The sequence below is a fragment of the Balaenoptera acutorostrata genome, chromosome 17 (genome assembly GCF_949987535.1).
Source record: "Balaenoptera acutorostrata chromosome 17, mBalAcu1.1, whole genome shotgun sequence".
Classification (NCBI taxonomy): Eukaryota; Metazoa; Chordata; class Mammalia; order Artiodactyla; family Balaenopteridae; genus Balaenoptera; species Balaenoptera acutorostrata.
Genome location: NC_080080.1, coordinates 1,003,448 through 1,031,112, shown reverse-complemented (window position 1 = coordinate 1,031,112; position 27,665 = coordinate 1,003,448). Strand labels below are relative to the sequence as shown.

General features: G+C 65.3%; 2 protein-coding genes across 5 annotated transcripts; both read right to left on the bottom strand.

Moving 5' to 3' along the window:
• Window positions 1-620: 620 nt before the first annotated feature.
• Window positions 621-12,498, bottom strand: LOC103007203 (maestro heat-like repeat-containing protein family member 6). The gene is given in 29 exon segments (XM_057532307.1): window positions 621-1,715; window positions 1,717-1,900; window positions 2,034-2,099; window positions 2,211-2,313; window positions 2,568-2,687; window positions 2,939-3,106; window positions 3,294-3,467; window positions 3,539-3,682; window positions 3,792-3,906; window positions 4,021-4,158; window positions 4,245-4,429; window positions 4,620-4,737; window positions 5,328-5,482; window positions 5,652-5,804; window positions 5,958-6,136; window positions 7,911-8,040; window positions 8,243-8,350; window positions 8,453-8,607; window positions 8,693-8,795; window positions 8,932-9,012; window positions 9,110-9,194; window positions 9,502-9,642; window positions 9,719-9,822; window positions 9,824-9,916; window positions 10,175-10,290; window positions 10,396-10,526; window positions 10,781-10,863; window positions 10,943-11,070; window positions 11,148-12,498. Coding segments are annotated over 29 exon segments (3,750 nt in total). The 5' UTR covers window positions 11,374-12,498; the 3' UTR covers window positions 621-1,651.
• Window positions 12,499-12,641: 143 nt separating this feature from the next.
• EEF1D (eukaryotic translation elongation factor 1 delta) lies at window positions 12,642-27,664 on the bottom strand. Of its 4 annotated transcripts, XM_057532309.1 has the most exons (11): window positions 27,523-27,557; window positions 23,355-23,369; window positions 19,782-20,902; window positions 17,788-17,908; window positions 17,312-17,383; window positions 14,160-14,216; window positions 13,758-13,857; window positions 13,578-13,678; window positions 13,200-13,418; window positions 12,863-13,057; window positions 12,642-12,737 (listed from the first exon to the last, which is right to left on the bottom strand). In XM_057532309.1, exons 3-11 carry the CDS (start codon window positions 20,900-20,902, stop codon window positions 12,699-12,701), a joined length of 2,025 nt encoding a protein of 674 aa, XP_057388292.1. In that variant the 5' UTR covers window positions 23,355-23,369; window positions 27,523-27,557; the 3' UTR covers window positions 12,642-12,698. The 4 variants fall into 4 exon arrangements, with proteins under 4 accessions (XP_057388292.1, XP_057388291.1, XP_057388293.1 ...); XM_057532308.1 differs by lacking the exons at window positions 23,355-23,369; window positions 27,523-27,557 and adding an exon at window positions 27,048-27,086; XM_057532310.1 differs by lacking the exons at window positions 19,782-20,902; window positions 23,355-23,369 and having other exon boundaries at window positions 27,523-27,664.
• Window position 27,665: the final 1 nt, after the last annotated feature.

Here is a 27,665-nt window from a genome sequence, read left to right as displayed (position 1 = left end):
CATGGGGGCTGCCACTGAGGTCCACCAGGCTCCTGCTGAGCCCAGGCCCAGACCCAGACCAAGTCAGGCGGCTGTGAGGATACTCCTCGTGGACTCCGCCTGCAGCCGTGGAAGCTGAGGAGGGAACCCCACGCCTGGGAGCTGGAGCCTCCTTGATGGGTGACAGGCTGAAGAACCCCCTGAGGACATTCCCACCAACCTCCCTTCCCTCCTCCTCTCCTTCATGGGGGTCTGACAGCCTCCTGGCCTCTCCAGCGTGTACCCCGATACATTTCTCGTAGTTTAATCCAGTTTTGGCATCTGCTTTGGAGAAGCTGAACCAATACCCCAAACCATACCCCTGGCTTCAGGCAGACCAGTGCCCTCGGCCTGAGCCTCCCCTGCCCTGGGAATGACCTACGAGGAGACGCCAACCCCTTCCTGCTGAGCTCCGACCCCATCGGCTCGGCATGCGGCATGCGCAGGCCCAAAGCACAGCTTCTCAGCTCAGGGTGAAGCCTGCCTGACCTCCCGCCCACCCCGGAGCTGACCCAAACTCCTGTCTACGTGCTGTCTTCCTTGTAATCTTAGCCCGAGCCCGATCTCGGACCAGGCCCAGCTCATCAGAACCCCGCCTTGGCCCGGACCCAGGCCCCAGACAGACGCTGAACCCCTAGGATCTGTGTGTTTATTTTAAACGCTTTCCACAGGGATGGGCAGGACCCCAGCCTTCAAGAGGCTGTGTGAGTTAAGGCCGCCTCCTCTGAGGAGGCAGCTTTGGGGGCCCTGAAAGGGCAAGAGGACACCTCAAGGTGGAGGAAGCCGCCCGTCCAGGGTCTGGACGGATTGGGTCACGGCCTCGGAGGCGTCCCCAGGGGCCTCTTCCCCACACGTCCAGTCACGCCTCCGTTCAGCCCTGAGCAGGGTGCTGGGGTGCCAGTGCGACAGCTCGGCCTGGTGGGCTGCAAATGCTGGCAGCCCACGCCCGAGCCCGCAGGTGTCATCTCAGGCCTGTGGTGTCCAGTGGGGAGGTCAGGGGACAGCTTCCGGAGAAGGCCCAGGTGGGGTCTGACATGGTAAGTGGGAGGGCAGGGGCAGGAATGGGGCCAGGCTGCGGGGCAGCGGGTGTGGACCGGAGGACAGATCAGTGCTCTTGGCCAGGAACCTCAGAACCTCAGGCCAGGACGTGGCCCGCGAGGAGTGGAGCACGTGACAAGGGGTGATGATGGGCTGCTGGGGTGGCCGGGAGGGCCCAGGCAGAGGGCAGCCCATCACGGCACCGCCTCCCAGGGCTGTGCCAGCTTCACAGTGTCCCCCACCAGGCCTCGGCCCGGGAGGTCAGGTGTCATCCAGGCAGGGGGCTGAGGGGGGACAGATGGACCCAGGGGTATACGAGGCAAGAGGCTGAGGGTGAAATGGTGCTCCGTCAGAAGGTGCGTGCCCCCTCTAGGTCGCAGGGCTGCCTGGGGGGTGAGCTCCCGGAGAGGGCTCTTTGTGTGCAACAGGCCTTGCGTGGCTCCGGGGGGCAGGCATTGGTGCCCAGCACCGAGCCCAGGGTGCCCCTCAAGGGGGGGCCTCTTCTGCAGATCTGCCCCTGCCAAGACTGGCCACAGGGCGGTGGGGTGCCAGACTCAGCACCCTGGCTCCCACCCGGAGGGTGGGCCAGTCAGGCTCAGCCTGGTCCTGAGCAGCCCCAGGGGCCAGCAGGGCTCCGGTGGTGCTGGAACGGGCTGCCTGTAGACTGGTGGGGGCCGGGCAGGGCGGGCGTGGTGCCGGCCCAGGCAGGGAAGGCGCAGGAGGCCCAGGAGGCGCCCACGGCAGGGAGGGTGCTGCACCTGAGCCAGCAGCACCACCTGCTGGGTGGACGCTTGTGCCGCTGCCACCACAGTGGCCTCACGGTCACCCTGCAGCTGCCCCAGGTCTGTGGGGACAGGGCAGTTCATGGGGCGGGAGGGCCCCAGGGCCCCAGCCCTCCATCCATCCATTCCCATCCGCTCCGCCCTAGCACCCACCGCCTTTCCGGAACCCCATGCCCCGGTGAGTCGGGTCCTCACCCTGGAACAGATTGTCTAGCAGGTCCTGGTTGATGTGGCTGGGGCTTGAGTGATGGACCAGGAAGCCTGGACCAAAGCAAACCCTGAGTGCTGGCCCCATGCCCACAGCAGGGAGGGGCTGGCCCAGCTCCCAGAGCCCTAGGTGCAAGGGACAGTGTGACACCAGGACTGCCTTACCCATGAGCACAACAGCTGCCCAGCGCAGGGAGTCCTGTGGGCTCCGCAGGTAGCCCTGGGTCTGGCTCAGGAAGCGGGGCACGTGACTTGGGTACCACTGAACCTGGGGACAGAAGAGCTCATGGCAGGACCGGAGGGCCAATTCTGCATGGAAAGGAGGCCGCAGAGGTGAGCCCAGGGGCTGAGGACCCTGGGGATCCCCCAGGACATGGCATCAGGACCCGAGGCTTTAGACCTGCCACCACCTTGACTGGAAGGGTGGGAAGACTCAGTGTGGGGGGAGTGGCCCTGGTGTATGTTGGACCAAGTGGGCAGCTGGCCATACCCCCTCACTGTCCCTGCCCTCCCCCCACTGACCAGGCGGTGGCAGATGCGGCTTAGGGCCTCAGGGCTGTCGCAGTGGGCCACGGTGACCATCTCCTCCAGCAGGCCCCAGCGCAGGGCCTGGTCACAGAGGGCCAGGGTCCACTCTGAGCTCTGGAACAGGGGAAGGGAGCAAGGTTAGGAGTCCAGAAAGTGGCAAGAAATGGCCTGGGAGGGGGGAGGTGGCCAGGATGAGGGGTGGAGGAGCAGGCGGCCCAGGAAAGACCAGGAACCTGGTTGCGCATGTCACCTGCACCTGAGGTCCTGGGGGAAGTCCCTGACCTGTAATCTTTGGAGAGGCAGCTGTCGTGGGGGTGGGTGGAGCCCGATGGAGACAGCCATGGGACAGTCTTGGGGGGGCTGACCTCACTGGTGTCCCGGCTGGGGTCGTACAGTCGCAACAGCAGCGGCACGAGACTCTGCAGCACCAGCTTCCTGAGGGGGCCGCGGAGCCCCACCCGGAGCCCGCCCCGGCCGCGCCGCACCAGCGTCCCGAGGAGCCCGACCGCCGAGGAGCGGACCGAGTCCCGAACCTGCATAGGAGGGCGCGGTCAGGGCGGAGCCAGCAGGGAGAGGGTGTCCGGACGGCTGCCGTCTGGGGGCGTGATCTGGGGGCCAGGAGTGGGGCCTGGTTGGGGAACCCAGGGAGAGCCTGGGGAGGGGGTGGTGACGGCGGGCGGGGCGGGGCGGGGCCGGAGGGCGGGGCGGGGCCGGGCTCACGTCGTCCAGAAGCGGTGGGAGGCGCGGTCCCAGCTCAGCGCTCAGGAGCCGCACCGGCGCCCGCGGCCGCATCAGGACCCTCCGCAGCGCCCCCAGTGCGGCGCCCACGAGCCGCGCGTCACCCTCGCCTAGCGCGCCCAGGAGCGCGGGCAGCAGCGTGCTCACGTGACGCACCTGCAGGGACAGGGACTCGTGGGAGACCCCTCGCAGACCCCGCCCAGACCCCGCCCAGTCGTGCCCCTCACCTTCCCGCGGTCCAGCGCCAGGTGGCCGAGGCCCAGCAGGCCCAGCCAGCGCACGGTGGGCTCGGGGTCGCCCTGCCAAGCGCAGAGCCGCTCCAGGATGACCTCCTCCCGCAGAAGCCGTGCGGTGGGCCGGCTCTGCAATAGCTGGGCGGGGGGACACAGGGTCAGCACGCTCGCGTTCCCGTGCCGGCCCGGCCGCTTAGGGCCCAAGTCCATGGTCACCCCTCACCACCCATCCTGGAAGCGGGCTCACTCCGGTGAAGAAGGCCATAGCCGTGAGGCGCTGTGCATCTTTCGCGCTGCGCAGCTGGGGCAGCAAGTCTGCGAACAGGCCTCGCAGGTGGTGGTCGGCATGCGCCACCATGGCACTGTGATGGGGCGGAAATGGGAGCTCTCCCTCCGCTTCCGGCCTCGCCCCTCAAGAAGCCTCTACCCCACAACCCCCACGCCCCTGCCTCTTATCCCACAGCCCTGCCCTGCACCTGGCCAGCAGCAGGACTCCCTCCAGGTGGGTGTGGGCTTCCGCCAGTCTGCTCCAGCCTCCAGCCTGCTCCATGCACGTGACCACCGTGCGGCAGCCATCCCCGGTGAGCAGGGCCTTCAAGGCCTCCACTGTGCAGCTGGCGGGGGGGCAGCAGACGAATGGGCAGTGAGGGCCGGGAGGGCACTGGCCCAGCCCTCACTCCCCCCGGTGTGCACCCCTCACCTGGCGTGGCTGTACGGTAGCCCTTGGTGGGATGGGGCCCAAACCTTGGGGATGTCAGGGGGGCATGGGTCCCGGGCCAGCTCATGTAGCTGTGTGACCAGCACAAGGAGAAGGTGCGGGTAGAAGCCCTGTGTGGCACCCACGCAGCCGGACACAGCCAGCATCTCCCCAAGGGCGCAAGTGGCCTATGGAACAAGGGGCTCGTTCAGGCTCAGACAGCGCACGCAGACCCGGCGAGGACAAAGCCTCTGTGCTTGAGAGACGTTATGGATGGGTGTGACTCGGGTGAGAGCCTGCTGCCCCCAACCCCCTGAGGCCAGACTCTCCTGTCCCCTTGGGCCAGGGCCCGGGGAGTCCCCTGGCAATGCCACCTACCGCCAGTGCCTCCAGCTGGGATCTGGCCGAGCCCTTTAGCACCCACAGCAGCTGCACCAGCACCTGCCCATTCACGCGCTGGTTCTGGCTCAGGCTGCGCCAAAGCTCGGCTGCCGCCCTGGGGGCACGGGGCATGTGAGCCAGGGCCTGGCACTGGGATGAGGGGAGTCTCCAGATCGGGGAGGCGGCCACTAGGACTCCAGCAGGAGAAGGGGCAGGTGATCAACCCCGCAATCCCAGAGAAACAAAATAAGTGGCATCTGTGCAGACCACAACAGAGCCAAGTCTGCAAGATCAGCTGCCCGGCAGGGACCACTCAGAACCCTGTTCGGCCAGCAATGGTGAAGCAAACCTGGCATTATGAACAATCACCGTAGAGAATAAAACCACAGATAACTTCTCCTGGGGCAGACTAACCAAAGAGCCAGGGGCGTTGGGGTGCAGCAGCCACCTGGCTTGCTCAGAAGCACACCCCGCCAGGCTGGGCTCCAGCAGAGACCGGGAGAGAGAAGGCAGGCCCCAAGCCTGGAACCCAGCACTGAGGACCCTCAGTGGATGAGAGGCAGGAGCGGAAGGCAGGGAAGGCCCTGCCCCGCCATGACCCCCCCCCCCCCACCCTGGGCCAGTCTCCACAGCAAGCCGGAAAGGGGAAGGAAGCTGCGTCGGGGCCACGGGGGATGCGGCGTCCGGCGGGGCGGGGCGGGTTACCGGTCAGGGGGCAGTGAGCACGGCAGCAGTGCGCACACCACGTCCCGAGAGTGCTCCAGGGCCAGTGTGCTCAGCACCCGCAGGGCCACCCGCTGGGGCCTCTGCTCCGCCAGGCTGGGCACCTGTGCCAGCAGCCCTCGCACAAGGCCGTGCACCTGGCGTGGAGGGGCGGACGTCAGTGGTCCAGTCTCCGTGACCCCCGCACGTTACCCTCGGTACCCTGACCAAGCAGCTGCGGCCTGAAGGGGGCTGCTCCCTCCAACCCCCAACCCTGGAGGGGACCAGGCGGGAGACTCTGAGGGCAGGGAGGGGACGGGGGCGAACCTGGTCCTCCAGCCGCTCCCTGCGGGCCTCCAGGGCGGAGGACAGGGTGAGTGCTGTTGCCTGCGTTCCCGCAAAGCCAGCCTCTTCCAGACAGGCAGCCGTGTACGACGCCAGGTCTGCGAGGGCCCCCTCTTCCAAGGAACTCTGGGGAGTCTGGGAGTGGGGGCGAGGGGAGCCTATGAGACCCCCTTGCCTCTCCCACTCTCTTCCTCCCCACCCCGTCCCAGCTCTCGACAAAGCCCCTGCGCCTTTCTGTCGTTTCCCAGCTCCGTCCCCCTTTACCGCCCAGGCATCCCTCCTGCTCACCAGACAACGACCAGGTCCCTCAGGGGCTGGCTCCTGGGCAGGAGGTTGGGAGAAGGGCTCACTGCCAGCTGGGGGAATGGCGGCTGCCCGCCCAGGCTCTACCCCGCGTTCAAGCTCAGGTTCGGGCTGAGGGCCGGTGGAAGGGGGTCCCGGGGGCTGCCCCTGGCTGGCCCGGATCCCTTCAGCCAGAGCCGTCAGGGTTAGGGCTCCCACGGGGGCCCCCTGGGCCCAGCCCCACGCGCCCCCAGCCATGGCCGCCGCACACACTGAGCTGCTCAGCCGGGCCCAGCCTGCAGTGCCTGGCACTGGTCCTCCCAGAAGCCGTGCCCAGGCCTGACCTAGAAGCAGGCCCCAGGCAGGCGGGCCCAGGGACAGGCGTGGCGGCGTGTGGGTGTGTGTGCGTGCGTGTGCATGTGCATGCTCTGTGGGGGGGGGGGGGTCGGGGAGCCACACGGGGGTGTCCCCAAGTGTGGTGCCCGCAGGGGCTTTTGAAGGGTCTTCTCGCCCAGACCGTTGTTGGTGAGTGGCCAGCCTAGGCTCTGCCCACCAGGCCCTGGGAAAGGGGCAAGCAAGGTCCCTGGGAGACAGTGGATCTGCAAGGGGAGGGGGGGAAGGGTCCCTGACCCTGACTTCCGACCCGTCTGGGCAGGGAACCCTGGGCAGGTGTGGAGAGCTCTGAGGAGGCCCCAGCAGGTTTTAGAAGTCTGGGCCCAGCCCTGAGCTGAGGCCTCGCCTGACTCAGCGCTAAAGAAGCCGTCAGGTCCAGGCTGCGCTTGCGGCCAGGGGCTGGGCTCTCCTCTCTGCATCCTGACCCGGCCGGACATCCCGGGCATGCGGATGATTCGGAGCAGCCCTGGGCTGGAGCCGGAAGCAAGAGGAGCTGCCCTGTGCCTCCCAGGTGCCCTTGCAGGTGACTGACATCACCGGATGGATCACGGTGGTGGTGGTGGGGGAGTGTCTGGGTCCTGGCACTGAGGAAGTGCGCAGCTCAGAAGTGGTGACCTGTGGGTTCCTGGGGCCTGGTGCATGTTCTGTTGTGCGTGTGGCGGCAGGCGGAGTCTGTATCTCTCTCCAAGCCTCCTGCTCCCCAGGGCTGGCCTGACCGGGCCTCTGCCCCACATCCCCACTGTCACCCTCACCCAACAGCGCAGCGGCCACTGCCCAGCCTGGGCCAGGGGAGCCAGAAGAGCTGGTCTGGCCAAATACCTGGGCAGGCAGAAGCGCTCCGGGAAGCACCCTGGGCAGTCAGCATTCCCCCACGCCCTCGCCTGCTCGTGTCCCCCACCCAGGCGGGAGAGGCCCCGGCCCCGCCCTCTGTCCTGCAGAGCCTCAAACCTCTCTCCTGAGTGGCTCCTCCGGAGCCAAAGCCGGTGGAGACCTGACGAGCCTGCCACACAGAGGCAGGGCCGGCCCAGGAGCCTGGCCAGGTGCCCAGAGCTGAGCCAGTCCTGCTCCCTCACCTTCACCAGCTCTAGTGCAGGCAGGACCTGAGCCCGCCTCTCCTTTCCCAGGACTGCAGGGGCAGGAGCTGGGTCCCCAGGGCCCAGGCCTAGTCCATGCCGTGACAGGTGCCAGGGCCGACAGGGAGCCAGATGGGTGGAGCCCAGGGGCACAGGGTCCCGCAGGGCTGGCAGCAGCAGTGGCAGGGGACACCCAGGCCTCTCCTTGGCTGGGGAAGCTTGAGGTGTCCCACCGAGCCCGCCCCGCCCGGGGGGAATCCCGGAGCCCCTCCGTCTGGCACTTCATCCCCACCCCTCCTCGAGCCTCTAGCATGGAGAGGTCTTCCAGTAACCCCCCCAGCTCCTAGTTGGGCACCAAAGCCCCCTCCCTTTCCCCACAGCCCTGCCCTGTCCTGCCCCGGATCTGCCCCTACAGTCCAGCTCCCCAAGCCTCAGATACCGACCCCCACCCCCGGCCTTAGCCGACCTCAGGCCTCAGCACGGGGCTGCCTACCTGCCCTGGCCGGGCCGGGCTCTTCCCTGGGAGGATGAACCCTCATGCTGACTCCTGACTCCAGCCCACCCTGGGAAGCCCTGGGGGTCCAGTGAGTGGCAGACTGGGCGAAGAAACGACACATGACAAGCTGTGGGGACAGTGAGTGACTCATGTTAATTTCAGGCAGCTCCCAGCAGGGGATTCTCAGAGGGCACCTCTGGCACTCAGTCTGTCCACCAGGGCCCGGAGCTTCTCAGACAGCGCCACCTACAGGGAGGGGGGGGGACGATGGGTGGCCGTGGGGGGAGAGAGGGCACAGGGCGGGTTGATGATGTGGGCCCTACACCCACCTGGTACAGTGCAGGCTGCTCAAGCCGCCTGTGGGCAGGACTCAGACGGCTCAGGGACCGCTGGGCGAAGGCTCTAGATTCGGCCAGAGATGGGAGGGGCTCACACAGCTGGGGGGAAGAGGGAGGAAGGGGCTGGCTCGAGGTCAGGTGTCCCAGCTTGATTTGAGTTGAAGGTGCAGGCTAAGGGGGGGGCTGGCTAAGGGCAGTCACCTGTCCCTGCTGGACCCAGAGTCGCAGCAGCGGCTCCACGTGTGCCGGCCTCACGGTACAGGACTCCTGGGTCCCTCGAGGCCAGACTCTGAGCTCCTGGCCAGCCTGGGGAGGCGGCTCCTCTGCTAACTGCAGCACGTCTAACAGCAGAGCCCCTGTGTGCGTGCGCATGTGAGGGAGCCAGGCATGCACGGGGCCTGGGGCCTTGAGCTGAACTGCGGAGGGTGGGAGGGGCCTCACCATCGGAGCCCAGGAGCCGGAAGGCAGCCTTGCTCCCAGGCAATGTCTGCTTCTCGGGGTCCTCAGTCAGCTTCATCCGCGGCTGGCCACCCACGGACACCAGCTACAGGGACAGGGTGCTGAGCTAGCTGGACCCTTCTCCCCGGACCCATGGTCCATCCCCAGCCCATCCCCACTGGGCCCCGGACCCATGGTCCATCCCCAGCCCATCCCCACTGGGCCCCGGACCCTGTCTCCACCTTGTAGACACAGCCCAGGGAAGGCTGGCGAGGGCAGGTGACCACGCTAGTACCGATGCCGATGACGTTCACTTCACTGCCCTGGAGGGGGGTGGGGGGGCGGGGCACTGAGCTCGGCCAGCATCTGCAGGCCCAGGGCCCCCCGAGCCACCCTCTGGGCTGCCCCTGCCCCGCCTACCTTCTGGGCCAGCCTGGCCAGCTCCTCCTCATCAATGTTGTTGCTGACAGCAATGGGGATGGACTCCAGCCAGGGCACCCGGAACCTGTGACGGGGGCAGCCCCTCAGACGTTCCTGACTCGCCCGGCCCCCTCCCAACCCAGTCGTGCCGTCTCCCCGCCACCTGATAATCTGCCCTCAGCCACACTGGCTCTGGCCTTTGTGCCTATGGGCCCCTGGGCGAGCCCACCCCAGCTTCCTTGCTAAGGCTGCAGTATCTCTACTGAGGTAGCAGCACCTCAGAGAGCGTCACGGTGGGAGAGGCACGGTCCCTCCCTCCCTCTGTCCCATCCCAATATTCCTGACCCGGAGGGGGTCTCTCAGAAGGCAAAGCCCTTCCCAGGGGGACTCACTGGGCCGCCACGGTTCGGAAGACGCCGCGGGTCTCCTGAGCCTGCTGAAGCAGGTCGCCACTGTCCAGCCTCACTCCCACTGCCTGGTAGCCCAGCTCCTCCAGTGCCAGGGCTACAGCCAGGAAGTTGGGGAGACCACTCCTGCAGGTGGGGACATGGGGGTAGGGGGTCTGCTGCTGCTCTGCTGAGCCCACCCTGGGGGATGCCCGGGCCTCACCTCCGCACACTGTAGGTGTCCAGCAGGCCCTGGAAGGCCCGGGGAAAGGCCAGGGCATAGGCCACGAAGGCTGCCCGCTCACCCCGGTGTGGCTGCTGCACCCCCCAGCCCCAGGTGGCCACAGACACGCCCCAGCCACGTCTCCACGCGGGAGGCCAGGTCCACCCTGGGGCCCTGACCAGCCGCTGGAGCCAACATCTGTGGAGAAGGGTTGGTGAAGGATGGAGGACCCAGAGCGCAGGGTGCGGACTGGTTCAACCCCAGCAGAGAGTCTGAGCCACCTGCCTGCCAGCTTCCCAGTGCCGCACTGAGACCACCTGCCCGGGGTGGCTAGGGTGGGCCAGGCGTGGTATCTGCCTGTGCGCAGAGCAGGGACTGGCCTCTCCTGCTTCCCGGGAAGGGCTCGGCTTGGGGGTCTGCCCTCTGGAGTCCAGCTGGGGGGACAGGGGTACTGACCGGGTCAGGGGGCACCTCGGTGCCTGAAAAGGAAGTGATGAAGGAGTGCGCCAGGGTCCCGGCCACCGGCACGCCCCGCAGCTGTCCTGCGAGCATGTTGCTGCTGCCATCGAAGCCTGGGTCAGGGCATCAGGCAAAGTTGGGGGACTTCAGGCACTGAACGGAGTCTCAGGGCTGGCCTCCTCCTCCCCCAAACCAGGCCTCCGTCTCCTGGCCCTCACCGCCCAGGTAGCTGTAGGTAGAGGCGGTGAGACCCCCGTCGGGGCCCTGAGCCCGCCGAAGCCCCAGCTCCAGCAGCCGCTTCTCCGGCCCTGCGATCAGGCGAAGCCGCGCGGCGTTCGTGGCGATGAGGCTGCGGGAGCAAGGGGGCAGGGGACCCGCGGTGAGGGCCGGGAAGCCGCCCAGAGCGCGGCCTCTCCCGAAAACCCGAGCAGCGTGAGCTGGAGGCCCGTGCCAGGGTCCCGGCCCAGCGCTCCGCCCCCACGGGCCACGCCCCACAGGTCCGGGCCCGGAAGTCCGCGCTCCTTCTCCGGGAGCCCAGGCTTCCGGCCTCGGGCGGGAGGCCGGTGTCCCGCCCCAGGCCCCACCTGGCAGCCCGGGCCCCACCTGGCGTAGCTGACCAGGCAGAGGAGCGGCGTCTCCAGCAGCTGCACCACCAGGAGCGGCCCGGACACCTGCAGCAGCGGCACCTGCGGGGCGGGCTGTCAGCTCGGCGCCGCCCGGCCCTGCTCTGGCCCATCCCCCGTGTCCCGCTCCCCCCGGACTCACGCCGGGGAAGGCGAGGGAGCCCTCGGGCAGGGCCCGCACTGTCACCCCGGAGCAGTCGAGGGCACGAAGATGCTGGAAGAACGCGGGGTCTGTGTCTGGGGGCAGCACCGAGGCCAGGAACTGCACGTCTGGGGGCGACAGAGGCCGCGGTGGGCGAGGGCTCGCCGGGGCGGCCGGGCCCGGGGGCTGCCCGGGGCGGGGCTACCTGCGTCCCTCAGGCGGAAGGCGCGCACGAAACGCACGCAGTCGCGCAGCCCTGCGGCCAAGGCGAAGGCTCCGCCGAACGGGCAGCGGCGGAAGAAGAGCTCGAACTCGGCCGCCTCCTGCGCCCGGCCGGCGCGCCAGTAGCCCAGCGCCATGGTGGCCTGGTACAGGTCGGTGAGCAGCGGCCGCGCCGCCGCGCGCCCCTCGGGGTCCTGCTCCGCCGCCATCGGACTCCGGCCGCTGCCCTGGCGCCCTGGACTCTGGCCGCCCCGCCCGCGTGACGCCGCGCTGGCCAGGGCCCGCCCCGCCTGCGGGTTGGGACACCGTGGAGCCACCGCCTTTCCTGGCAACCGGAACCGTCAGGGCGGGCCGCTGGCCTCCGGACGCTCTCTGAGCGGTCTCAGCAGCCGGACCGTGGCTCGAGGTGGGGGCTTGTGCTCTCGCTGGTCAGCCCAGCTCCCCGTGGCCCCTTGGAGCATGGTCTGTCCTGCCCCCGGCCGCGCGGCCAAGTCTGGGCAGCGCGGGGAGAGGGTGGAAGAGGGCAATTTGAACTCCACGTCCAGCCGGACTCCATCCTCGCCCGCCCGGAAGCCACCCCAGGTCTGGGCAGGGCAGCTCGCGGCCAGCACACCTAGGCAAGGCGCACGCCACGCTGTTCGGGTAGCAGTGTGGTGCCGACAGAACGAGGGGGCCGCTCATCCGCCACCAGCTGGCACCGAAGGCTCTCAGGTTCTGCACGCTAAGCCCCACACGAATCCTGAGGGCCCTTGGAGGCCACCAGCTCTGACCAGAGTAACCACAACCCACTCTTTCTCACCAGCCACGCTGGGTCCAGGGGAAGAACCACTAGTGACACAAGTCCTGCCCAGACTGGGGAGGGGGGTGGGGGCCCAGGCAGCACAGTGGGCACAATTCCACAGGGCAGTGCATCATGGGATCTGTCAAGGGCCCAGGTCTCCAGCAGGCAGCAGGGGCCTCAGGGCTAAGGGAAGAAGCCCAGCCTCCTTCCTAGAAACGGTCGGATACCCGGCAGGGTTTTAAAAACAGGTCAGACCCGATGGGGCACGTGACTGTAGTCGCAACAGCAGGGCCAGGACGGCCTCTGGGACCTCTTCCCTGGATAGTTCCAGACTGGCACTTTTGTACCCATGGGGACAGCTCATCAAAAGGAAGCAGAATGGAGACGGTGGAAGACTGGGACGCCTCCCACAGTGAAGGAAAGAAACAATGTACACTCTGTTAGAGGTAGACCTGGATGTCCCACTTGCAACTGAGAGGTGAGAGTCAGGGGAACAGGAGGGGCAAGCAGAAGAGTGGGCTCACACAGCCACAGGAGGGCTGTGAAGAGACCCAGAACGGGGAGAAGGGCAGTGGCCACTGGTGCAGGGGCAGCACCATGAGATGCCGGCCGAGTCTGAGGCTGGGGGCCTGGCAGAGTGGCGCTCACTGAACGCGCCCACCCACAGGGCCCAAACCAGCACAGGAGCCAGAGGGCTGGAATCTCAGTCTTTATTGGCTGCAAGGCTTCACACGCTCAGGCCAGTGCTAGGGCTCAGATCTTGTTGAAAGCAGCAATGTCAACGCTCTGCACCTGTGGAGAGGGAGGCTGGTGGTCACACAGAGCCCTGCTTCCCAAAGGCCCAAGCGCCCACGTGCCTGGCCAGAGGTTCACTTGGGACACCCCAGGCCCCTACCCTGTGTGGGCCCCTCACTCACGTGCTCCTCGAACTTGGTGATCTCCTCTTCCAGCAGGTCCGTGCCCACCTTGTCGTCCTCCACCACACACTGGATCTGCAGCTTGTGGATACCGTAGCCCACGGGCATCAGCTTGGAGCCCCCCCAGGTCAGCCCGTCCAGCTGGACGGAGCGCACGCAGGCCTCCAGCTGGGCCATGTCCGTCTCGTCATCCCACTGGGGAGGAGAGGGGAGGAGGGCTGGGTCAGAGCCCACTCCCGCCATGAACACAGTCTGAGTTTACTCCTGCCCTGCCCGGCGCTGATCCCCCCAGGACCACAGGGCACCGGGAGGGGAGGGTCAGAGGCGAGCCACTCACAGGCTTGACGTCCAGGAGGATGGAGGACTTGGCCACCGGGGCAGGCTTCTTGGCCTTCCTCTCGGCGTACTGCCGCAGCCTCTCCTCCCGCAGCCGGGCCGCCTCCTTGTCCCCCTCCTCGTCGCTGCCGAACAGGTCAATGTCGTCGTCCTCGTCGTCCTCCGTGGCGGTGGCCACCTTCCTGGCGGGGGGCTCCACTTGGCGCATGGGAGACACGTGCTGCCACATGGGAGGGGAGACTGGGACCCATGCAGTCAGGACCCCAGGCCTCTAGCCCTCCACTGCTGCCTGGGCCAGCCCACGTGGGGGCCGGGAGCCGGGAGGGCCTCCTGCTCCTCAGTGCCAGGCGTGGGTCCCTGGCGGGGGAAGGGCCCTCACCTGGGTCTGCGGAGCTGTGGCCCGGTGGGCGGGCAAGCTCTTCTCTAGCGCACTCAGCCGGGCCTCCAGCTTGGAGACAGCCTGCTGCAGATCCTGCACCACTGCGGGGGCAAAGGGGATGCTGGTCAGGCAGCAGGGGCTGGGGTGGGGCCCCCCCGCCCATCAGGCCCAGGGCCTCACCCCCTCGCAGGCTCTGGTTCTCCACTTCCAGGCTGGCAATCCGGATGACCAGCTCACTGGGGTCTCCACCGGGCCCGCTGGAGGCCCCAGGGCCTGAGCTCTGCAAGGCAGGGGGCGAGGAAGGGCTCATACCCTAGCCTGCTCCTAGGGGTCCCCCCCGTTCACAGCCGTTCTGAAGCAGAGCCCTAAGCTGGATGAGAAGCCCATCAAGCCCCACGGGGTCCGCCGGCCATGCTCCACCCAGGCAAGGGGAGAGGAAGCCCTGCGAGCCTGAGGCCACAGTGGCATCCAGCCAAGCACAGGACGGGAAGCAGGAGCCCAGGGCGGCCCCAACGTGGAGGCAGCGCAGAGCTGAGCCATGGCTGCCACTGCCTGGTGGGCGGCAGGAAGCAAAGGACTCACAGCTCCAGGGGCAGCCAGACCCAGCGCCTCAGGAAGACCGAGCAACACAGCCTTGAGCTGGAAACAGGAGGGGACAGCAGTGGAGGAGCCCACCGGGGGCAGGAGGAAGGAGCATGCCAGAGCAGGGGGCAGCCACCCCGCAGCAGCCAGGGCCACACACCTGCCTGCCTTTGAAAGCTCTGGGTGGCCCAGGGACCCTGGCCTGGCCACCAGCCTCCTCTGGCTCCTCCCTGACCGGGAGCCCCCGTCATCTGACCCAGGCAGCACTGCCCAGGGAGCTCACCCACAGGATGCCACAGCTCAGGCCCAAGTTACACCCCAGGGGCCTGCATGCAGGCCATTCAGCACCCCCTACAGCCCAATGCAGTGGCTCCAAGGATGGTGCCCAGTGCACCTGGCCCTTCCCAGAGGGCTGCTGCCCTCCTCTAGTGTCCAGTCAAGATAAAGGCCTGGGGCCCACCCACCAAGCAGCCGTAGGGAAGCCATAGACGGGGTGGCCTCCTCCCGTGGTCTGCACACCCCCAGGGCACTACCAAGGTGAAGGTCTCCAGAGAGGACAGGCTGACGTATGCCTGGCTCCCTGCCCCGGGACCGGTGGGCAGTGCTAAGCTGACACCGTCTCCTAGACCCACCAGCTCCCACTACACAGAACTCCCAGCAGAGCTGGCCAAGGGGCGCTGCGTCGCTGGGGAAGGAGCACTGACCAGCCCCCAGGACCAGGGTGGGCTCTGCTCACGCCACCGCCCTCCTCAGATCAACCCAAGCGTCCACCCCCCAGCTCCCGCTCTGCTTAGTAAATGGCAGCCCCGCCCACCCACAGCTGACCACCCCTGCCGAGTCGCAGCCGCCACCACCTGGCACGTGACCTCCTCTCCAGCCTACTTCCCACGGCTCAGCTCCCAGGACCATTCCCACTAAGAAGGTCCAACGGCTTCCGTGGCACAGGGATGAAATCCAGGACCAGCTGTTCCCCACGAAGCCCCGCCAGCCCCCGCCAACCTGCACTCAGGCCCCACCCCCTCTCAGCAGGCTTCCCCAAGGCCAGGCCGTCTCTCCCGGTGGATCTGTGCCCGCTAAGCAAATGAACCAGGTCCCGGTGCCTCAAGGCGGGCTGGAGCCTCAAGCCTTTGCCCTCCTGTGCCTGCTGCCTGGGCCCGGGGACCTCCCGACACAGCCCCGGCAACACCACCAAGTGAGGACCAACTGTGGACGGGTCCCGAGGATGCAGGCTCTGGGCGGGCGAGGCCCCACCTGCTGCAAGGCCAAGAGGAAGTGGCAGGGGAGAGACCAGGCTGTTGGGAGGCCGCAGGCAGCCACCTGGTAGCCTCGGGGGCAGTGCCACACCAAGGTTCCGAATCCAGAACCCCCCATCCCGGCCTCCAGCCCTGTGCCTGGCACCACGCGCAGTCCCCAGGAACCTCTGGAATCCCAGTGTCTGCTGAGCCCCACTCTACCCAAATCCAAGCATGGGCCTGGGCCAGTAGCACCCTTCCCGGGTCCGCTGGCAGCTGAATGATGTTCCTCTGAAGTTCATGTGGAAGCCCCTGCTGCCAGGGCCTCAAAGTGGGAGATTATTTGAAAATGGGGTCTTCACAGTGGTAATCAGTCACAATGACGTTATTAGGGTGGTCCTAATCCAATGACCGGTGTCCTCATGTAAAAAAATTTGAACACAGAGAGAAAACACAGGAAGAAAACAGCCATTTACGTGCCAAAGAGGAACCGACCCCACCACACCCTGATCCTGGACTTTGAACCTCCTGATCGTCAAAAGATAAATTTCTGTTGTTTCGGTCACCTGGTCTGTGCTGCTTCATTATTACAGCAGCCTAAGCAGACCAGTCCCCAAGCCCTAACAGCTGCCCAGGTGCATTCCCTGAAGACCGGGACCCCGAAGCTGACCCCAGAAGCCAGGGCCCTGAGGCCCAGTGGGGGAAGAGTTCTAACAGCCTAAGAATCTCCAGGGCCGCAGCCCCAGAGCTGCTGAGCCCCTGGCTGCAGCCTTCTGAGCACTTGAGCCCAACATGCCTGGCCTGAGTGCAAAGACCTTGCACCACCTAAATCCCGTGGCTGCCTGGTCTGAACTTGCTCAGGCAAGCAGAGGGTGGCAGGTGGGATTTGCGGCTAATGGGCAGAAGGCAAGGCAGCAGCGTGTGGGGGCCGAGCGTAAAGCAGGGCCTGCTGGGCAGACAGTGGTGCCACCACTTCCTGGGGGACACCCACCCAGGGCCGCCCAGCTGATGGCCAGGAACCAGGATATCCGAGCCAGCTGTGGCAGGCAGAAAGTTCCCAAATACGTCCCCAAACCCTGTAAGAAGGTGACCTCGTGTGGCAAAAGGGACTCTGCAGATGTGATGAGATTGAGGATCTGGATGTGGGGAGGCCACCCTGGATTATCCAGGTGGGCCCAGTATCATCACAAGGGTCCCCGTAAGAGAGAAGCAGGAGAGAGAAAGAAATGTGACAGAAATAGATGTCAAAGTTCGTGACGCTGCTGGCTAGAAGCCATAGGCCAAGGAATGTGGGCAGCTTTCTCAAAGGTGGAAAAGGCAAGAAAATGGATTCTCTCCTGGAGTCTCCAGAAGGAACACAGCTCTGCTGACACGTGGCCCTCGAGGCTGGGACACCACTCTGTAGCCCAGACAATCCTCTGAGAAGGAAGGTGGGGCAGCAGGGCTGCCACCCCGAGGGACACACACCCCCCGCCAGGCTGGGGACAGACTGGACATGACCGTTTCCCTCTCCTGATCTCACGTGGGACCTGGAGCCCGAGCTGCGCTGCAGGGCCCCTCTCTGGGCCTCAAATTCAAGATGGTGGTGACTCTATGACTTGGACTCAGCACACCCTGTGAACCCATCTCTCCGGGGAGGGCCACGCCTAAGAGGGAAGGGAGGAAGCACGGCACGCGCCAGCCCCTCACACGCTCGGAGCAGGGAGCGAGCAGGAAGGAAAAGGCCTCAGGCCTGGTACCACAGGAGCGGCCGTGGCAAGGTGGGGAGTCCCGGGTGAGCGCCAGCAAGCTCAGCAAGGACGTCTTCTCCCGGAACCCAGCCCCGCACGCCGCACCCCGACTTCGCTCCAAAGGGGCAACATCATCAGCGGTACCGGGGGAAACGCCAGGCATGCCGTTTGGCGTGAGGGCGGTACTCACTCCGGCCAGGGACTTCTGGATGTTTTCTCTGGCTCTCGCGATGTCACGGAGGATCACGCTGGCGCCGTTCTCCTGCAGATGGTGCAGAAAAAACAACTCATTAAAAAAAAAAAAAAAAAAAAATTTAAAAAGCCAGCCTCGTGTGGAGAGAGCAGGAAAGCCCTGCACAAAACAAAAGCTCACAGGGCTGAGGACGGAAGAGGATGGAGTCCTGTGGCCCTGACGACAGGGCCTGAGGTGCACGCGGCCTGCAAGGCCAGCCGGGCCACGTGTCGCAGGTCCTGATGGGCACCTAGAGATGCTGGGAGCGCCCTGCCCACATGAGACACAAGAATAGCTCCAGCTCCTTGGGAGCCAGCCAGCCGCCCTCTGAAGAACCAACCCCAGCACCTGCAGCAGGGCTACCTGGGCCCAACGTGCCATGTCCCCCTGTGCTGGCACAGACACCCCGAGACCCCAAGCGCAGCTGCCCCTACCTGGCGTGAGGAGCCGGCCACGGGCCCGTTCATCTGCTCGTAGAATTTCCTTTCTGCATCATCATATTTGAACTTGTCAAACCAGATCTTCTCGTGCACTAGAAAGTTTGTGGCCATTTTTCTGTTGAGAGGGGAGGAGAGACTAAGACAACCTGGCCGGGAGGAGGGGGTACCTCCTCGCAGACCCCAGGGCTGGCTTGCACAAGTGCCCCTTCCGACAGCCCGGACCCCGAGGGTGCAGGGCAGGCCGTCCTGGTCCTTGGGTGACAAGGGCTCCAGGCCCCAGGGCAGAGCACCAGAGGTTCTCAGCACGGACCACAACGAGCCTGCGAACCCCTCCCCCACCCCACACGGGCTTCCTTCAGTGCTAAGGCGGGTGGTCACCAGGCCAGTCCCCAAGACCAGCGGCTCTCAAAGCATGGCCAGGAACCTCTGGGGGTCCCCAAGGTCCTCCCTTTTCCAATCGCACAACTGTTCAAGGCTGGATTTATCACACAATATACACCAACAGACAATGCACAAGCAGGTTTAAGAATCCAGCTGCCTCCTATTAAGCCAGACACAAGATTTGCAAAAATGTAAAACAAGGCCACTTAGTTCACTGAACTTTTTTGTTACAGGAAAGTTATTTCTTGCATAAATATCGTTAACGTGTAACAAGCTTGTTAGTATTTTTCAACAAATAAGTGCTTCTGCATTTAATTACTAATATAGGAAAAACTAATAGACAAAACAAAAGCTCTTTAACATCACAAGACCAGCAAGTTTGAGAACTGCTGCTCTAGACCAGGGCCTGGCAAACTCCGGCCTGTGAGCCAGATCCCACCACTGTCCGTTTTTGCAAGTCGCTGTATGGGCACGTCTTCAGTCTGCTGCTTTCCCACCGCTCGGCAAGGCGGGGGAGCTGCCACGGACCTGGGCCCAGAGCCCGGAACTCTCACAGGTGACAAAGTCTGCTGACTCAGGACCGCCCTGTCCCTCACCAAGCGCAACAGAAAAGGGCCCAACCTCACCAACTCTCTTTGCTGAGGATCCCAGGCCATCACTGGACCTCGCCAAGTATCCCCCCGGGACAAGGGAGGTTGAGCCCCGTGACTCTCCTCCACCCCACCTCGAAGAGGCATCACTGAACAGTTTCAGTTCCATGCCACCCCATGCACACGTACTGCCTGATGGGGAACGCCCCCCCAGCAGTGGGCCCCACACCCTGCCCCTCACACCGAGGCCAGGATCCCGTCAAACCAGCACATCCAACCCCACCGAGGAGCCGAGGGGCTCCAGCCGGGAGTCGGGGGTCCAGGGAGGTCCCTCCACGTCCCCTCTGGCCCCACCTGCGGCCCAGGGTCTCTCCCCACTGTGGGGCCCCCAGTCTGCCCTGAGTCCGTCTCTGCCCGCCTGCCTGAGCCCAGTGGGCTAAGGGATTCCTTCCATGGCCAGGCTCTGGCCTCCAGAGACCAGCTGGCACTGCATAAAACCACTCTGGGGGCCAGACCCCTGGGTCCACAGGCTGAAGGCAAGTTGGCCTCATCCAGTGGGTGTCTTCCAGACTCAGGCCGCTGGACCAGCCACGTGCTAGAGCACCTGAGACACCCACCTCACCTCAGGTGGTTCTGGACAAGGAGACAGGGGAGACAGCGGGACGGGCAGGCAAGAGGCCCAGTGGGGCTTGGGGGCCGGGAGCCTTCATCGCTCCCCTGTCCCATGACAGTCAGGGGAGACTCTGGAAGTTGCCTGGCCAAAGGGGAAACCCTGTGCAAGACAGATTCAGGCCCACGTGGATCCCTTCCCTCCCCCAACTTGGTGGGGGTGACCCCAAAGGCTGCAATGCCCCAGGGGCAGATAGCTATCCCTGCCCGACCCACTCCAGCATCCAACTCAGCGGGTCCAGAAATCTTGGGAGGAGCCCCGCCTGGGTGGGGGCAGGGAGGGGAGCACGCCGGCCACCCAGCCCGGCCAGGGGAAGCCCAGGCACCCACGCGGCACGTTTTCCCTACTTGGGTCTCAGGCTGGACATGGAAGGGCCAGACCGGGCGCTGGGTCGGTGAACCAGGGACGGAGCTTCGAGGCGCCAGGCCATGCGCAGGGCCTCGGCGGCGTGGTGGCGGCACTCTGCGCTGTCGTAGGCCGGCTTGCTGAGCCAGGGGGCCTCAGCGTCCTTGTGCAGGAAGTACCGGTAGGGCAGGGCAGAGGGGGCCTCCCCGTCCACCCGCCGCGGCCCGAGCCGCCGGCTTCCCATGGCGCTGCGGCCCCGCCGGTCTCTGCGGCCGTGCCGGGCGCCCTCAGCCTGACCGGCTCGCTCCTGCAGGCGCACCTTCCCGGGGGGGTGGCCGTCAAACAGGGCCTCGTAGAAGCCCCTCTCGGCCGCGTCGTAGCGGGGCTTCTCCAGCCACACCTCCCGCACCAGCGCCTGCAGGCTGCCCAGCGGGGGCTGGCCGTTGGCTGGCGGGCTGGGCTGGCGGATGAGGCGCAGGTCGGGGGCGGCCGCCCACTGGCCCGTGTCGGGAGTCCCCTGCCCGCCACTCCCCTCCGCGGCCAGCAGCAAGGCCTGAGACCACTCCACGAACGCCCGCTCAGCCTGGTCGAAGGAAGACTTGTTGACCCAGACGCCCCAGGTCACGTGGTGGCAGGCCACCTGGCTTCCGTGGGCGCAGAGGGCCCCAGGGGCCAGGGCGGGGGGCTGGGCTGCCTGGGCGGCCGCATCTGCCAGCCTCTGGTGGTATGAGCTCTCCGCCTGGTCGAAAAGCGGCTTGTCCAGCCAGACGTGGTCGGCTGAGAGGCCCACGAGGGCCAGGTCCGCCTGGCTGAGCCAGCCCTTCGGGGAGCGCTTCCTCGGCTTCTGCAACGGCTTCTTCCCGTTGTGGCTCTTCCCGGGCTCGCTGCTGCCGCTGCCGCTGCCGCTGCCGCTGCCGTTGCCGTTGCCGTTGCTGTTGGGGGCGTCCGCCTCCTCGGCCTCCTCCTCCCGGCCCGGCCCGTTCACTGCCAGTGCCTCGGCCGGGGGCTGCTGGGCGGCGGCTCTCATGGCCTCGTGCTCATAGAAGCGCCGCTCGGCTTCCCCATACTTCTGCTTGTCTTCCCAGACCGTCTCCAGGGCACAGGAGGCCTTCCTGCTCCTCATCTTCCACGCAGCGTTAAAAAGCAAGCACAAAGGGCAGTTGCAACACCGCAGGCCGTGGGCAGACGGCGCCCCCGCCCCTCCCTGCTCGCCGCCCGGATGGGGTGCCCCGGGGCAGCATGCACGGGGAGCTGGGGAAGCAGTAAACACACACGAGCACAAAGCGCGTGGTGTGTTTGCGTGTGTGTATCCTAACTGCAAAACTTGTCTTTTCTCATCCAACATGCACCCAGGCTCTCCAAGGGGGCCCAGAGAACACTTTCCAAACCTCTCTGGCTACAGAAACCTCTTCGGTGAACCCCGAGAACAGCTGCCAAATAAACACAAGACGCACTCAGCTAATTCAACTTTTACGTCAACAGCAAATGAGTTTTAGGATAAGTGTGTCCCGTGAAACATTAGAGACTCACTTACTCTGAAAAGTCAGTCGCTGTTCATCTGAAACTTTAACTGGACGTCCTGTGTTTTTGCTAAACCTGGCCACCTCCCGGAGGCACTGGGGCTTCTGTTTTATAGAAATGCACTTGGTGGTCTCAGAGGATGGCCCCGCTCCTGGCACACTCTGCCTAATCTGAGTCCCCCACCTGCACGGCCACACCGCCATCCTGAGCAGTGCATGTTCCAAGGGAAGCTGGAGGGTCTTAGCCAAGGGGCACCTGGGAGCAGAGGGTGGAGTGCCCACCCCTGCGAGGCCACATCAGGGGAGACGCCAAGGAGCGAGTGTCTAAAAGGGAAGGAACCCAGTGGCTCTGGCAGTTAAGAATCAGGTTCCCTGGTCAGCGGCCGATGCCTCCTGACCAGGAGACAATCAACTCACACCCGTGGGTGCACCTAAACTAAAGGGACCATGTGGGAACCTCCGAGTCCTGTCCTAGGACGCGGGATCCTCCCCGCATTCCAGCGCCTTTTGGTATAAGGGGCTCCGCACACCTGCCACTGTGGCTACTGGATAAGCCTCTGTCCAGAAGCCTGAGCTCAGAGTAGCCCTCGTCCCCTGCTGCCCCCGTGCAAGACTGAGGGCTGCTGGGCCACAGGGCGTGTGCGAACAGCCACGAGGCGATGGCCTCGGCCCTGCCGCTGGCACAGGGCCCCCCATTCTGTTCCCGGGCACGGTGCTCCGTAAAGGCTAGCCCCCTTGCTGGGCAGCCCAGAATTCTACAGCGGCCCCTATTCAGGAGAACCAAGGGGCCTGGGCCACCGCAGCCTCCGGCTAGAAGCAGCTCAAGCCCAGAAAGCCCTGGAGGCCAGTCTGCTCTTAGGGTGCACCTAGGGGTCCCCGAGCTCACACCTGGCTGGCCTGTTCTAGAGAATGGCCTTAAGTAGCACAGGGACTCCTCCCCTCAGACCCTGCTCTGAACCCTGCGCCCACCCAGAAGCAGAAGCACCAGGCTGACTGGCCCGGGGCTGAGCAGCTTGCCCTCAGGACGGCCCCAGCGTCTGCTGCTGCTGCGAGGTCACCTGGTGCAGCCTAAGCGAGGGCAGACCCGCTGGGCCCTCACCCCAGGAGAGGAGGCCCCCAGAGGGGGCAGACTTTCACCCCGGGACAGCAAGCCCTTCCTGCCACTCACCGCAGGGTCTACAGCCCTTCCCTCACAGCCCCCCGACCAAAACCAAAACCCAGTTCCAATCACCCCGGGACGTGTGGGCCAAGTCCTGACCGACCTGGGACTTCAGGGAGACTCCCCTTTGTGCTCTGAGGGGCTCGCCGGGCTCTCTCACGGCACCCGACGCAGGGGCGGAGGCCCAGGCTCGGAGAGGTCCCTGACCGCCCCCTCGAGCCTCCCTCCCCGGGCCAGCAACACTTACCAAGGCCAGGCTGACTGCAGAGGCAGTGCTGGGGGGGCGGGAGCCCATGCCCAGGAGGTGGGGCATTGTGACATCACCCACTGTCCCCGAGGGCTGCAGGCCTACCAGGCTGGGCTTGTCTGCCCTCTGACCTCTCCAGCGGACCCTCACGAAAGCAGCGCAGCGCGGGTCAGGGCTGGTCTGGCCCCTTCAGCCCTGCCCACCAGGCTGACCCCCCAGTGCGGAAGCCCTGCGTGAACCTGGCAGCCTAAACGCTGTCCTCGGCTCCTGACATCAGACCAGGCTCTGCTCAGAGCTCTAAGGGCCACAGTTCGGGGGCGGGGAGGCCCCTTCTCAAGATGCCCGTGAGCAAGGGACAGGGCCTGAGACCAGGGGCTGGCCAGGGCGGCGGCACCCTGCCCTGCCCACAGGTGTGGAAGGTGCACACCAGTCCTGACCTGCTCATGGGGTGCCCACCCTACTGCCCGGGCAGGAACTGGCTCAGCCCAGGAAAGCACTGAGGCCACACCCAACAGGTCCAGACAAGGAAACGAGGCCGGCAGCCTGGCCCCAGAGGTGTCAGGACTTGCCGGGCATGGTGAGGGCTGGGCTGGGGGTCCCCTGGCTCGGGTGAAGGGGACACAGGAACCTGGGACGGGCAAGTACTTACTTTCGCTTTGATCTCCTAGGACAGCATGAAGAGAAAGCAGCAAAGTTAGAGACAGTCAGACAGGGTGGCCCGAGCAGGCTGGGGGGCCTTCTCAGAAGCTGCTCGGTGAGGCGGCGTGGAGGCAAGTTTGGTGGGGAACAAAGGCGAGCACTGGAGCAAAGACCCACCACCCAAATCCCAGGGGGCAGCCGAGCCCGCGCTCAGGGCGGCGCTGCTCCTTCGTCACTCGAGATGGGCAGATGCTGGGGTTCCTGTTAGCCGGAGCCAGGCAGCCCCGGGAGGCCCCATCTGAGCTCCTCACTGAGCTGAGCCAACCTGGGGAGGTGAGCCAGCACCTCGAGCGCCCCACTCTCCACGTGGATCTGTGCTGTGGTGGGCTCCCCCCACCCCTGCACTTCCACTGGGTCCAGACCGCTGGACCAGGTGTAAGACGACAAGGACCTGGCTGAAGGTCTTGGCGGCCACCCAGCCCCAGTGCCCACGCCGGACAGGGCCTCTCCCTCAGCAGGGCCACTATGGGGGCGAGAGGCCACGTGGGCAGGGTACGCTGTCCCCGCAGGCCGGCACCGAAGGGTGCACAAGAGGACAGACGGGGTGCCCAGCCCTGAATCCACAAGAGGTGGCAACCAGGAGCTGAGGACCCATGCCACCTAGGCCCCTGGCCTCCCCTGTCTACCCCACACCGCGGCCAGCACGCCAGCATCAAGTCACGCCCTGGACAGGGTGCACGAGGTGTCCTGCGGGGCAAACAGAGAGGCTAGCAGGTAGGAGACAGGCGTGCACGGGGGTCCCGCGCAGGCTCTCCGCAGACACCCACCGGAGGGGCTTCTTAGCAGGTGAGGTTCCCGGAGGGGGCGTGTGGCAAGGCTCTGGCGGGAGGAGGGCTCCCCAGAGACACCGCACAGGAGCGCTGTCACCTGGGGAGGCGACCACAGACAGCTGAGGGCCGCCTGGTAAAGCCAGTGCCAGGATGGGGCCAAGAGCACCCACAGGGCTGCTGGAGGACGAGGCCCCCAGGACAGCCAGCACAGCCCCCGACGTCAGAGGCAGGGGCCCACCTCTGTTTCCTTGCGTTCCGCCATCCCTGAACACGGCCCTGAACGCTCCCGTGCTCCTCGGGGCCCATCTCTCCCAATAGAAGAACCACTCTGAGTCTGAACGCTTTCCCGCGAGGACGCCACCAGGGAAGCACAGAGCTCTCGGCTAGGGCCCGGGCGTCCTACAGGAGCAGTAGGGTCTCCCTCTCCCGCGCCTTCTCTCCCCAGTAACAGTGGAGCACGGGGCGCAGAGCTCACCAGAGCTAGGACCCAGCGGAAGCAGTCCCACCCTGTACTCCGCACCTGCAGGGCCAAGAGCGAGCTGCCTGCCACTAAGGACCAGCCCTGGTGCGTAAAGCATGCCAAGACCGCTCCCGTAAGAGGGGGCACTGAGGTGTGGGAGGCCCCGGAGGGATCACGGCCCACCCAGCCACCAGGACCTGGGGTGAAGGCAGTGAGCAGTTCTTCCTCTGCAGCTCCCCCAGCCCTGCGCCCTGTGAATCAGCATCCCTGGCTGTGCTGAGGGACTTTGGGGGCTGTGGAGTCCTTCTCAGCCTCTGCCCAGCCGGGAGGGCAGTTCTTGCAGTGCCAGTACAGGGAACCTGGCAGCAGTCCCCGACCAGGATACTCCTGGGTGGAGGGTCCTGAAGGTGAGGACATGGCCTGGCAGAGCCGTGCCCACCAATCTGCCAAGAGGTCCCCGTGAGGCTGGGTGAATGGGGAAGGTTTCTGGGAGGGGTGAGGGTTGCCCCCTCCCCCGGCTCCGTCCTCCACACCTCGTTCTCATCCTCCAGACAGTCTCAGGTAACCAGGTGCCCACATGACCCCGTCGCAGGCACACACACGCAGGGGCTCCCAGGTCATCCACCCAGGGGTCAAAGCTCTCTGCCCCCCTTCCACAGGAAGTGGGAATCGGTGTGAGGGGTGGGGAGATGGGGCCCCTGGCTGGCGTGGCCTGGACGAGTGCTGCACAACAGAGCTTCCATGCGTGCAGCGTCCAAGAGGATGGGGCGAGCACTCAACATGCTTCAGCTGATGAGAACAAGCCGAGTAGTGGGGCAACTGCATGGGAGTGATGCCCTCTGCTTTTCTTTAGAGGCGAACTCCACAGCCCCAAATTCCTACTCAGAAGCTTTCCCACCTCTGACTCCTGGACAGTCCAGCCCCACTCAGAAATGCCAACCTGTCCTGCTGGCAGGGACGGGGGCCCCTGCACCCCAAGACTCAGGCCTCACACTGTGGCTGCCCAAGTCACCCCACCTGAGGCCCAGCCAGGTGCATGACATCTGTGCTACAATATCACGGCCGTTGGTTCTATTTCTATCCCAGTCTGTGGTGCCCTGGTCTATCTACCCTGACCGCCAGGTGCCTGTGCCCCCTTCCCTAGGGCGGCTCCAGCACTGCACGCGCCTCCTCAACCATTCTGAGTACACTTGACACCTCACGCAGCTGCGAGACGGAGTGGGGTAAACTGAGGCTCCGGGTCGGTGAGGTGAGAATCTGGGACTCCGTGTCTCATTCTGATGCCTGTACTTCACACAAATGTCACACTGCCCCCACTTCGAATTCACACGTGCCACCCTGGTGGCGCAGTGGTTGAGAATCCGCCTGCCAATGCAGGGGACACGGGTTCGAGCCCTGTCTGGGAAGATCCCACATGCCGCGGAGCAACTAGGCCCGTGAGCCACAATTACTGAGCCTGCGCGTCTGGAGCCTGTGCTCTGCAATAAGAGAGGCCGCGATAGTGAGAGGCCTGCGCACCACGATGAAGAGTGGCCCCGCTTGCCGCAACTAGAGAAAGCCCTCGCACAGAAACGAAGACCCAACACAGCCATAAATAAATAAATATATATATATATAAATAAATAAACCCAAAGTTTAAAAAAATAAAAAAATAGATGTACCACTCAAGGTTTGAGCTTTAAAAAAAAAAAAAAAAAAAGGGACACAGGGCTAGGGCTCATGCCAGCATTTCCTGCTGCAGCCCTGGAAAAGCTAATACCAGAGCACGACGCATTGGAGACGTTCTTTGTGTCCGCCTATTTAGGATCACCTTCAAGAAACCTTCCTTCACAAAAACACTGGTTAAGCATGTTTGCCCCCCAGGCTCCTCTAAGGGAAGGCACAGCAGCCGCGCTCCAAGGTGAGGAGATGGAGAGCTGCAGGGCACCCCGGCACTGGCACGGGGCCCAGACCTGACTGCCCCGCAGAGGTGGCACAGAGCACCAGCTCCTTGGAGTCTGTGCGCCAAGCTTTCTCAGGGAACACCTACGTCTGGAGCTGGGCACGGGGGTGGGGCTCAACCCACTTATGTTGAGGGCTCCCTAGGAGCTAGGGGTGTCAGAGATGCTTCTGAGGCAAGACCGGGTCCTTCCCCGACCTAGGCCAGGCCTACTCCTCACCAGTTACTTGTCAGGGTCAATCTGCTCTCGTGACAAGCAGGGACCACCCCAAAATTCAGCCACACAAACAGCTCTCTTGCTCCAGGGTGGCCCTTAACTCTGCAAACCCTGTCGTGCTAGTCCCCGCCCCATTCACCCCCTTGGCTCCAGGACAAGCCTTTCCCTTCTTCGTTCCACTGAAAGTGCCCACTTTTCAGGAAGGCATCCTCCTCCCTTCAGAGACTGGCTTCGATATCGCCTCCTGCCCGGATCACCTTATCCAAATCCAGACTCTCCATCCCTCTCAGAGAACGCCGTATTTGAGTCACCCAGCAATCACACCGTTATTCTTCCCCAAGTTCATGAGCTCTCCAGGTTCCACGAAAACTGGGCCCGTGCCTGTCCCCCAAGCCCAGAGCCGACGTGAGGTACGTGCTCCACAAACGTCGACAAAAAAAAGGGGGGACTACAGGCCCGGGTCACAAGTGGGCAGACATACTTGTCACCCACCGGGGCGGGGGCCAGCGCGGCCCCGACATTCCCGCAGCCGCCCTCCCGCCGGGGCAGCCACAGGGGTCCGGCCGGCACGTGGCCCGCGGGCTCCGCCCCTCTGCGCGGCCGCGAGCCCGCACCCGGCCCCGCTTCCCGGAGCCGGCCTGCCGGCGGTTCTCAACCAAATACCCGCCGGCGCAGCGCGGGCCGTCCTCCCCCGGGCCCCGGGGGCCTGGCGGCGCAACCCGCGGTACTCACACGCCAGCCAAGGACGCGGCGACCAACGAGGAGGGCTCAGCGGCGCGCGACGGCAAAAAAAAGGGAGGGCCGCGTTGGCCGCGCACGGGAAATGAAGCAGCGGGCTCTACCACGCGCCGGGACGCGGGGGACGCGGCCCGCGC